The sequence below is a fragment of the Arachis ipaensis genome, chromosome B1 (assembly GCF_059453495.1).
Source record: "Arachis ipaensis isolate K30076 ecotype BB chromosome B1, ASM5945349v1, whole genome shotgun sequence".
NCBI lineage: Eukaryota > Viridiplantae > Streptophyta > Magnoliopsida > Fabales > Fabaceae > Arachis > Arachis ipaensis.
Window position 1 is genome coordinate 145,434,644 of NC_142436.1, and position 12,909 is coordinate 145,447,552.

Here is a 12,909-nt window from a genome sequence, read left to right on the forward strand (position 1 = left end):
ATCGCTTGGCATTTTTTAGGATTGGTTTCAATACCTCGGCAGGTGAGCATGAAACCGAGGAATTTCCCCCCTTGTACTCCAAAGGCGCATTTCTCAGGGTTGAGTTTCATGTTGTACATTCGAAATTGTTGAAATATTTCCTTTAAGTCTTTGATGTGATTTGCTACATGCAGTGTCTTTGCCACCATGTCGTCAACATAGACTTCTATGTTCCGGCCAATTTGGTTTGCAAAAATTTTATCCATTAGTCTTTGATATGTTGCAGCTGCATTTTTAAATCCGAACGGCATAACCTTATAATAGAAATTTTTATTGTCAGTAATAAAAGCAGTCTTATCTTGGTCATCCGAATACATTAGTATTTGGTTGTACCCAGAATAGGCATCCATAAAACTTAAACATTGAAAACCGGAGGAACTGTCAACTAGTTTATCAATGCATGAGAGGGGGTCTGTGTCCTTCGGACAGGCCTTATTAAGGTCTGTGTAGTCCACACACATCCTCCACTTACCGTTATTCTTTCTTACCATTACCACATTGGCTAACCAAGTGGAGTATCTGAGTTCTCTGATGTAGCCAGCATTGATGAGCTTTTGGGTTTCCTCTAGGGAAGCTGCCCTTTTATCTGCGCTGAGATGTCTTTTCTTCTGGGCTATAGGTTGGATCGATGGATTGATTGTCAACTTGTGATAGATGACGTTGGGATCTATCCCTGACATATCTGTTGGAGTCCACGCAAATAGATCAACATTTTGTCTTAATAGCTCGGCCAGTTGTTCTCGTTTTTCATTTTTCAGCGCATTGTCGAGGTACGCATATTTGCCTTCCTTGGTTGCTAGTTGAACTTTCGTGAGGTCGTCTATTGGCATCGGTCATTCTTGATGGTTGGTCCGAGGATCTAAGTCAGCCAACGGAGGTAATTGTTCCGAGTTGTATACTGCTTGAACATACTGTTGCTCGGGCTGTTTTGAGTATTCGTTCTTTAGGCTGGCGTTATAGCATTGCTTGGCTTCTCTCTGGTCTCTATGAATTGTTACGACTTTGTTATCTTACGAGAGAAACTTGACACACAAATGCACAGTAGAAATGATAGCATTGAATTCATTTAAGGAAGGTCTACCAAGAATTATATTGTAAGGACTTCTGCAATCAACAACCAGATGTTGTATGTCTACAGTTTTATAGTCAAGATAGTTTCCAAGTGTTGTTTGTAACCAGATATAACCTCGGATAGGAACTTGCTCACCTGCAAAACCTACCAGTTCCCTGGATGATAGTTGGATGGCTTTGTCACTTAACTTTATTTTCTGAAATGTTGAGTAGAATAGCACGTCTACGCTACTCCCTGGATCCATCAGGACTTTCTTAACCAGTGGCTCTTCGACCTGTGCAGAGATGACTACAGGGTTGTCGAGGTTGCAGTCGGTTGCCTTATAGTCCTTGGGGAGAAACGAGATCTCCGGTTTGTCTGGGTTGATGGGTTGGGGCGAGGCTGATCCCGTCACTGTCATCATAGCTCGGTAGGATCTTTTTCTAGCCGAGTTTGTGCATCCTCCTCCTATAAAACCACCATAAATATAATTTATTACTCGACGGGGAGGATTAACATCTTCGTCTACCTTTTTCCTTTTATCTCAGGGATTATCGGTTGTTTTTTAATGTTGGCCGAGGTCTTCTGGATTCCGCTTTCTTCTTCGAGTATCAATGTATTTGTCTAGTAGGTCTTGTCGAGCCATTTTTTCAAGAAGATCTTTTACTATAACGCAGTCATCCGTCGTATGTCCATATTTCTAATGGAAGGTGCAGTATTTGGACTTGTCTACGTATTGCTGGTCTTGGTATGTGCCCGCTTTCTTCTTCGGCATAGGATTGGATCGTGTTCTTTGTTTATAAACATCATCATAGAACTTTGTGACATGGATGTTTGGATCACCTATTCCTACATAGGGTTTTAGAGTCGTCGGTAGGGTGAAGTTTTTGGGCATCTCAAAGCTCATAATCTCCTTTGTGAAAGGGTTGGTTCTTTTGATGGTTGTTTTCGAGGGATTGGGTATAGTATGCTTTGCCTCTGATGTGTGTTCATCATTGTCGTCTTTGTTTTCAGCATTCTTGTGCTCCCCTCCTTCGCTTTGACTGTTCTGCTTCTGACGTAAGAGTTCGGCCATTTTTAGATTCTCTGCCCTGAGGGCTTCATTGATGGCCAAGAGCTCGACCGAATTAGGATTTGAAGGGGCGTGGCTGTGAGCGTCTGCCATTTGTCGAGACCTGCAAGAAAAAGAAAAGAGGAGAGCACAGAAGGTATAAAGAGTTGTGTGGTTAGAAAATTCCGGCCCCACGGTGGTCGCCAAATGTTCCTGTGTGAATAAATATCTCTGAGGTATAGCTCGTTCTGTTGGTGCTCGAACTTGCTTTCCTTGGAGTGGTAGTGAGGAACGTTGTCTCCTTGTGAGGGCGGCGGCGTTGGACACCTGCAAAGGGACTCCAATACTCAAGTAAGTAAAAGTATGAGTGTATTCAGAATAGAATGGAATGAATTGCGTATCTGTGACTGAGTGAATCATTAGTATATATTATTCTGAAGTGGTTATTCGTATCCTTGTTGTTGGTTTTACAGAATCTTTTGTTAGTGCTCCGAAATTTGAAATTCGAGTGGTTTAGTTGGAAAGATTTTCGGGAGTTATCTCTTTTAATGGTTTTCGATTCCAAATTTTTTTGGATTAGGCCGATTTTGGTGGTAACGGATCAACATATAATTTATTTATGGAAATATTAACTTTTTTTTTTTCTCGATAATGAAAAAAATATGAATTCTTTTATATACTAAATTATCTAAATATATAAATTATATCTATATGTGCATTATTTTTTTTATTTTATTTAGGCTAAGAAAGTTGCCCTTGAGTTTTTATGCGTATATTTTGTTCTTTTTCTTTACACGAAAAAATAATAAATTTTTTTGTTTATTTATGTTTAATAATTTCTCAAATCAGTAAGTATGTAATTCATATAATTGTATTTAACCATATTAGGTGTATTAAAATCAACAGTAAAAATTAGCCATTCAAATAAAATACATATTAGAATATAAAATATATGTTAAAAATTAGTTAAATTATATATATACAAATATATAATAATTAATTTTGATAGTTAATTTTAGTGTGTAAATAATATTTTTATTTTAATTTTATTTACATAATACATTTTTAACCGTGTATAATAATACAGTACTATCTTCAAAAGAAAGAAGTTACTAATTTGATTGTAACTTATACGCGTCTTTAGCCATGTAAAGGACACACCTATATCCGGAAAGCATTTCAATATTTCATTACATAGCTGTTAATGCTTGTCTCTTAGCTTGTCTTCGCAAGTAATATACTCACTTAAACGATTAAGGAAAATCAAGGAAATCGTACGTCTCAAATGGAACAGTCGCCAAATTAAAGCGAAGATATTCATGTTAAGATATGATTTTAGCTAATTTTACAATAAGCGCCGAAGCCCCAACAATGCATTCAGACGTAAACGTATAGCGCGGGATAAAGGTCAAGGCGTTGGAGTTGTATTATCTTGTACTATTTAAAGACAACTAAGTGTTTAATTTATACTTAATATTTAAGAATAAAAAAATTAGTAGCTTAAATATTTTTTTTATAAATAGTTTTTATTTGTTCATCAACAATAATAGGGCATAGCTAGTATGAGAAAAGGTAGTTGTTAAAAACAAATCTTTATAATAAGCATGATTGCTACTGATCAAAATTTTAGAAGAAAAACTTCACTTCAAAAGAAACATTTGTGTGCTCCTAAAATAATATACTCAACATGTACTTTTAAAATGTTTATAATTATTTATTTTTATTTATAGTATTTGAAACATATAAATAAAATAAAATAAGTAATGCTAAATACAATATAAGAACATAGAAGTATTTCAACGCTAAGGAAACTATAGGTCTAACCGACTAACTTATTCGAAACTGCAAAACAATTTTCCCATTTGATAAACTAATATTATTGAAAAAGTATAAGAAGTTAATGGAGTACTTATATAATATGTATAATAAAGATTTTTAGAGATATTTAATTCAGTAGAATATCATATATTTATTATTTTTAGTACTTTGATAATTATTTTAAATAGTATAGATATATTGTGTTTAAAAAATTAGTAATATTTTATTCTAAATATTTATTTTTTAATTTATATTAAACTAAATAAATAATTTATTGTATACATAAATACATTCTACAAATATTCTATTAACTCCGCAAGATTCAATATTATATTTTCATAATCATGAATATCATTAGTAGTTAGTACTATGATAGAGGGCAGATATGTCATTTAACAATTCCGCGTTAACAGAGACAGATTGCATCAGTTGCACAAAAATACACAGGACTATCAAGTGAATAAAGACAGTACGTAACAGCAACAGCACCAGATGCAAAGAATAAATAGCGTAAACGTCACTGAACATGACCAATGACACTCAACACCAACAAGATTCAACGAAGAAACATTCCAACTCCCGAATTACTCTCTCTCTCCATCTCTTTTTATTTCTTTGCCAAGGCACAGTTACACAGAAAGATGGACAATGGCGGCAATGCCAATAAGAGCAGCTACGACGACATAAACGGCAAGATAATGCTGATATCAATCATCATTGTCTCCCTCGTTCTCACCATAATGATATGCTTCCACATCTACGCCCGCTTGTATCTCCGACACTCTCGCCAACTCCGCCGCAATAATCATAGCATCCGCCGGAACGCGCACCACCACCCTCACTTCGTATTCTACGTGAACCCCGCCGTCATGTTGGCCTCCCGCGGCCTCGATGCCTCCGTGATTGCCTCCCTTCCCGTCTTCACCTTCTCCCGCAAGACCCACCCTCACACCGTCGACTGTCCCGTTTGCCTCTCGGAGTTCGAGGAAGGGGAAACGGGTCGGGTCTTGCCCACGTGCAACCACACCTTCCACACTGAATGCATCGATATGTGGTTCCACTCCCACTCCACCTGCCCACTTTGCAGGGCACCCGTGGAGACTCCGAAACGACCCGATTTGGTTATAACTGTGGGCCATTCTGAACCAGGTTCGAGTTTTCAAGGTGATGGACTGAACCAAACCGGACCCGTGGTTTCTCCTAGTTTGGTCCCAAAGGATTCTTCGTCGATTGTGAATGTGAGCGTTGAGGTGCCCGCAAGAAACGAAGATTATGGTTGTCAGTCGCCGTCGTCTTCATCGTCGTTTCGGTCACCGGTGGGTCGCATGAAGAGGATTCTGAGCAGAGAGCAAAAAGCGAGCACAGTTGGGTGCAGCTCCACGGCAGAGGAAGGTGTACGATCGGAGACTCAGTAAGTTGGTGAGGTGACGTGGCGTTATTGGAATCTAGGTGGTAGATTCATATCCAAAACGATAACACGCTAGAATCGTAGATACTAGTATTATACTACCGTACTACCAATGTATTTTTTCATTTCATATATATTCTTTTTATTATTTTTACATTATTTTCTCATTGTATCATAATTCATAAGAGCGAAATTCCTATTTTCTCATTGTATCATAAGAGCAACATTAGGAATTTTGTATTGAGAAAGTTTAGGATCAATATTTTTATTAAAAGTTAGTCAATATTTAATTATAAAAAAATAAATAATTTTATATTATTATTAAATATTATTTTATATTATTAAAAATATTGATAACAATTAATTGATAATTAAATATCACAAATTCTTTTGATGTTTAGTACTCCTCTTTTGTATTTACTGACCGTTTGGTACTCCTCTTTTGTATTTACCGAGTTAGGGATAGAACAGCATATTCATTCTTTAGTTTTCTTCATTAAAAGTACATGATATTCAGCAGTATGTATACTATTTCATTTAATTTTGTTATATTAAAAATTGTCTTTGTTTTAAATTATTACTACTGGTTAGTATATTTTTTTATTTCAATCTGGTACGTGAAGAACTTATCCATTATAAATATGAATTTTATTTAAAAATTTATTGTTAACGAAATTTAAATTTTTAATACTTACTTAAATAGATTAATGAGATTAATCCAAGTATGTTTATTAGTTGATATATTGATAAATCTGTTCAATTAATTAAGCTCTCAAAATACTATGGGCTAATGTGCTACACCATAAGATTTTACATTAAAATATTATTTTATTACCTCTTTAAATAGAGATTAATAATATTATTTTAATTTTTTATAATATTATTTTTTACATATTTTTTATATTATATTTTGTATAAATTTATAAAAAAAATTGTATTATTAAAATAGGAATTGGATTATTATCTTTTCTTTAAATAATTGACCAAAATAAAACAATAAATAATATGCTTTTTATTTTTAATATTGGAATTTTAGTAGTATTTTTTAATAATGTGAAAATTTAGTGTGTTTTTTATTTGTATAGATATCACAAATTTAAGGGTCAGATTTATAGTTTTTAATTTTTGCTTTTTAAAAATACAAAATTAAAGGGTCTGATTTATATCGTAGTATTAAAAATTTTCTTAAACATACTAATCGGACCCTCTGATTTGTTTGAGAACGAAAAAAATTTATCTCATCACAAATCGAACGCTTTGATTATTTGTTCATTATGAAATTTTAGTCCTTCCATTTTTTAAATTCGAGAGTCCGATTTATTATTTAAAATTAAAAAAATTAAATCTATATAAAAAAACAAACCAATTAATCATAACACTGAATCACACATAATTTTTTTATTTTAAAAAAATTAACCTAAATAATACTCTTTATGAAAAGTAATTGTATCACAACAAGAAGTTACTTGGTTCAATAAGAGAAATATTAAAAGATTAATATTGTTCATTAATATTAGTTAATATTTTAAATTAATACTTTAATTTTATATTACTAAAAATTTAAAATTTAAAATTTAATATTTAGAATATAAATTAAATATTAATAAAAAATAATAAATTTTTTTAATCGTATAGTATTGCTCTTTCAATAATGATTATTAATGTATAAAATATTGAAAATTGGTTAAGGTCCCTAATCATATTGGATATACTTAGTTCTCACCAATAATATTTGGCTCATAATTTGAAAATCATAAATTTTTTTAGCTTTATTAATGTATTAGTTTTTATTTTGTATTTTTAATTATTACTAAAATAAATAAATAAATAATTTTTTATATAATAAAAAGGTAATTATAAATATTACATATGTAAAATTATGAATATTAAACTAAATAAAATAATTTTATGTTATTATTTTCATAAGAATACTCAGAAGTCCTAATTTGTAGATAAATTCTTTTGTCTCTGATTCGGCTCTCTATTTTTTCCATTACTGCCACTATTCTTATTTTCTTTTACTAGAAAATTAATCGTAACTAAAAGGTTTATCAATTCAATTTTCAAATCCTTAACAAAAAATCAGTTAATTGATAATTAAAGAAACAAAGTGAAATGTTATTAAATGAATCTATATAGTGCAGTTTTTTAAAACATTAATTTTAAAAGGGAAAGTACGAGGAGTCAATGGAATATTTACACAATATGTACAATGGAAGTTTAGAGAGTATTAGAGATATAATCATAGTGTTACCTTTTCTCATTAGCTGAAGCTTTTGGGATGAGTGGTATCATGCATGGTATTAAAGCGCTAGATTCGAAAAGTTAAGAGTTTGAGTCTTGGTGAACTCTAAAATCAATTTAAGTTTTTGGGAAGATGTTTATTATCGCTAGCTAGTACTCGGATGATTATTCTAGATAGTATGAGAGATGTTTATTTTGTAACTCAATAGCTCATTGTACACATTATACAAATAATCCATTGTCTCTCTAGCGAAATTCATTTCAAAAAGTTGAACCGAAAGTTTATGCTCTAATGAATGTTATTACGACTTCAATTAGATTTGACCTTTTCTCTGATTTGCTTGGCTAGGTCAAGAAAATATATAAAAACTTTGACAATCATCTTTGTCGATCTGTCTCATACTCACATGCATGCACTTGTTTCCAGAAAAATATCCAATCATCATTTTGTGCTTTATACACGGTTTCTACTATTTTAAACTTTACAACTTGCAATAGCACACAAGACATAATATCTTTAGAACTTCATGAATCATTCCACTACCAATTTAACGTAACAATAGGATAGGTCTGGACTTATGACTGTGACCCGATGGCTAGGAGTAAGAAAATGGTGGGTGATTTAATTTAATAAAATTGGACACACAGCGCATGAGGTATCTATCACGCCAATAAACCAAGAAGCACGCAGTATGTGTTATGTATAATATATACATATATCAACGTGTATATTAAAATTAGGTATTAAAATTAATTATTAAATATAAAATATATGTTAGAATATAAATATATATTAAAAATAAATTAAAATATATATATATATATATATATATATATATATAAAGTATTGGAGATCAAGAAATCATCAGCTAAGTTATAATAATTTTAATTAATAATTATTAATTTTAAAATTTTAAATTAAAATTTAAATATTTAACCGCATTAAACATATTTCAATTTAAACAATAAAGATTAGGCAAATAAGGCAACAAAAACTTCTCCTAAACGTCTCTATCTCTCTCTGATTACGAGATCTCCACATCGCAGTTTTCGAAGTGCCCCAACTCCCGTTGCACAAACCGCCCACATCGCCGCCTCTACAGTGCGCCATACTCGCACCTATGCCGCTTGCATGTGGCATCCTCGCCACTTGTATTCCCAGGCCAAGCCCGCGTTTGCGCCGCCGCAACCTCCACTCCGACGATCTTTTGGGGAGTGCCAGTGTCTTCCACAATGAATTTCTGTCACGGTAATGCGTGCTTTGTATACGCAGTTTTCTCCTCCACAAGATCACCGAAGTGCGCTCTTTCTATCTCGTTTTCACTTTTTCAATATGATCAAAGACACCTCCATTAAAAAATATATGTATAAGAAAACATATGTAGGAGACACATTCACAAAGATATTTTCATTAGACACAATCATAAAAAATACACGGGCCAATTAAAAAAACACTTCTATTAAAAGTCCGGTGCAACGTGTGTGAAGGCCAAACAGCGGCGACGGTGACCTCTGTGTGGGGCGGCAATGGTGGCGTTGAACACGACTAGGGGTGTTCGCAGTGCGGTTTGGTTCGGTTTTTTAAGGAAAAGCCATTCGATCCGATTGTTTAATTAAGCTGCGGTTCGGTTTGGTTCGGTTTTTTTTTCAAGGTCATCCGAACCAAACCAAACCAATTAAAATCGGTTTGGTTTGGTTCGGTTTGTTCGGTTTTTTCAATCAAATAAAAAAAATTTCTACCATACTATTATGCAATGTCATAAGATTGAAATCAACAAGCCAAAATATACAATAGCTAACAAAGTCTTGATCTAATGAAATATAACGACAATAGAATTCAAATACGACAATTAAAGAAGTTTAATAGCTCAACAGTCAACACAACTGAAAATAAAAATAAATTGTCATTAAACTGATAGCAATTAGCAAAGTTATGGTGTCTTCTCCAACAAAATAGCTAAAACTTCATAATGCAAACCAACCTGAAATAATAATAAAAAAAAGAATTACATAATAAGAACAACAAGAACAACAACAATAATAATTATAATAATAATAATAATAATAATATAAGGAGAACAATTCATACCATAAAACTTGACAAGATGTACTTTAATCAGACTTAACACCAGAATCTTCTTCATTGGGATCACGAGTGGGTGCAACTTCTACAAAATATATAAAACAAGAAACAATCATAACAAATAATATATATTAATAAAAACTAGATTAAAATAAAGAAAATTATAAGTAGAAACTTAACCATACCTAATTCTAACTTCTCCAATTCCTCGATGAGTTCCTCAAGGACAAGTTTTGGAGAGTTTCGGAGCCAATTTTGGGTACAAATTAATGCTTCAGCTGTCATCGGAGTTAGAGAACTCCTATAATTATTCAACACCCTTCCTCCAGTACTAAATGCCGATTCTGAAGCAACTGTGAAAACTGGCATGGCTAAGACGTCTCTTGCAATCCCCCCAAGAATTGAAAATTTAGTGGAATTCACTTTCCACCAATTTAGAATGTCAAATTGCACGCCATTCTTCTCTAATGCCTCCATAAGATATAACTCCACCTCATTCTTGTTAACACTCTCATTGAATTGCATTTCCTTCTCAAATTCCATAGCAAAAGAAGTTTCATGTGCCTCAAGCTCTTGTGTGCTAATTTCAGGAGGATCTTGCCGAGTAGACCTTTGATAGTTACCACCAAACAGCCTGTAGCTATCAAACACCTTGAAAAGCGTCTCCTTCACCTTTGAAGTTAAAAATTCAGCATCTTCTTTGTCATACAACTTTTCAAAACTCCACTTAATCAATTGAAACTTATACCTAGGATCAAGAACAACTGCAATGAAAATCATCATGTTTGTATTCTTTATATTTCTCCAATACTTATCATACTTGGACTTCATTTTCTCAGCCATGCTTGAAAGTACCGTATCTAAGCTTCCCATCCAATGCTTAAGTGTAGACAATATTTTACAAAAGTCATTAAAGTGTTGAGAAGATGTCACAAACGTTGAACCAGAAACTTTGTTAGTAACCTCATAAAATATTTTTAAAAACTTGACAAAATGCCTTGCATTCTCCCAATCCTCAGACCTAGGAATCCCACCAGCCATCATAGCAAACTCAAAATCTCTCTCCCCCAAACGTTTAAATGCCTTTTGAAACTTCAAAGCACTTTCAAGCATTAAAAAGGTAGAGTTCCACCTGGTAGGAACATCTAAATGGACAATGCCTTTTTTCAGAATTCTAGCTTCCTTAATCATAGTTTTAAACCTCTCAGTACGACCAGGTGATGCACGCACATGCCGAACCGCATTTCTAATCTTTAAAATTGACTCATGCATTTCTCTCAACCCATCATTCACAACAAGATTTAAAATATGAGCACAACATCTAACATGTAAAAACTCTCCCCTTAATGGATGTGAGTTCCAATCCTCCATTCTATTTTTCAAGTAAGAAAGTGCAACATCATTTGAACTAGCATTATCAACAGTGATAGAAAAAACCCAGGATATCCCCCAGCTCAACAAACATCTCTCAATCTTCCTACCAATTGTTTCTCCCTTGTGATTCTTGATAGCACAAAAATTCAAGATTCTTTTTTGCAACTTCCAATTAGCATCAATGTAATGAGCAGTAAGGCAAAGATAGTTTAAGTTTTGCACAGATGACCAACAATCAGTTGTCAAACAAACATTTTGATTTGGTTGAGAGAAAACAGACTTCAACTTAATTTTTTCATTCAAATAAAGCTTCCAACAATCCCTAGCAATTGTGAGCCTTCCAGGAATTGGAAACTTGGGTTGCAAACAACTCGTATAATAACGAAAACCCTCCCCCTCAACATGCGAAAAAGGCAATTCATCCACAATAATCATTCTAGCAAGTGCTTGTCTACAACGATCAACATCAAATGACACGGCAGAAAGTGAACTACCTATCCCTTTCCTATCATCTTTTACCACATCTTGAAAACAAAGAATCTTTTGGGTAGGATCTAATGCCTCCTTCGGAAATTTTTTGCATTGCGACAACAAGTGATTTTTCATGTTACTAGTGCCATTTTTATGTGTATCACATGCATAACTAGCCCCACACCAATTACATTTAGCTCTAGGATACTGTGGATTACTAGTTTCATCTTTAGTAAAGTGATTCCATGTCCAAGACCTAGGTCTAGAAGGTTTTCTCTTACCTTCGTCGGTCTCAGTTTCAGCAGAGTCATCAACGGGAGCTTCTTCAACAGCCCGCCTTTTCCCTCGGCCTCTACTAGTAAGCTTCCTTGTGTTTCGTTGAGGAGCTGGCACAGGAGGCAAAGCAGTCGAAGATCTGATGCTTGTTGATTCATTCGGAATAGGAACTGGAGGCAATCCAGTGTCGCCCATATTCTCACTTGAACTGACGTCAAACTACATAAACAAGCAATAACCATTAACCAACAATGAACAAGCAATAAACCATTATACCAACAAATTGAACTTGGCAATAAACAGCAATAAACCACACAATAAACAAGCAATGAACCAGCCCTAAACCAGCAATAAACCAAACAGAATTGACACTTGATAATGTGAACAAGCAATGAACAAATTAAACCAGCAAGGCAGCAATAAACACTAAACAGAATTTACAAATTGAACTTGGCAATGAACATATTGAACTTGATAAATTAAACACTAAACAGAACAAAACTTGATAATCTCAAATTAAACCAGCAATGAACCAAACAAGCAATGAACAAGCAATAAACCATTATACCACCAAATTGAACTTGGCAATAAACAGCAATAAATCAAACAATAAACAAGCAATGAACCAGCCCTAAACCAGCTATAAACCAAACAGAATTGGCACTTGATAATGTGAACAAGCAATGAACAAATTAAACCAGCAAGGCAGCAATAAACACTAAACAGAATTTGCAAATTGAACTTGGTAAATTAAACACTAAACAGAACAAAACTTGATAATCTCAAATTAAACCAGCAATGAACCAAACAAGCAATGAACAAGCAATAAACCTTTATACCAACAAATTGAACTTGGCAATAAACAGCTATAAACCAACCAATAAACAAGCAATGAAGCAGCCCTAAACCAGCTATAAACCAAACAGAATTGGCACTTGATAATGTGAACAAGCAATGAACAAATTAAACCAGCAAGGCAGCAATAAACACTAAACAGAATTTGCAAATTGAACTTGGCAATGAACAGATTGAACTTGGCAAATTAAACACTAAACAGAACAAAACTTGATAATCTCAAATTAAACCAGCAATGA

At 33.5% G+C, this 12,909-nt stretch overlaps 2 protein-coding genes across 2 annotated transcripts; one reads left to right on the top strand and one right to left on the bottom strand.

The window, feature by feature from the left end:
• Positions 1-1,049: 1,049 nt before the first annotated feature.
• On the bottom strand, positions 1,050-1,511 carry LOC148578759 (uncharacterized). Its single transcript, XM_088503184.1, has one exon. It carries the CDS (start codon positions 1,509-1,511, stop codon positions 1,050-1,052), a length of 462 nt encoding a protein of 153 aa, XP_088359310.1.
• Positions 1,512-4,492: 2,981 nt separating this feature from the next.
• LOC107638764 (RING-H2 finger protein ATL2-like) lies at positions 4,493-5,594 on the top strand. Its single transcript, XM_016342153.3, has one exon. It carries the CDS (start codon positions 4,493-4,495, stop codon positions 5,372-5,374), a length of 882 nt encoding a protein of 293 aa, XP_016197639.2. The 3' UTR covers positions 5,375-5,594.
• Positions 5,595-12,909: the final 7,315 nt, after the last annotated feature.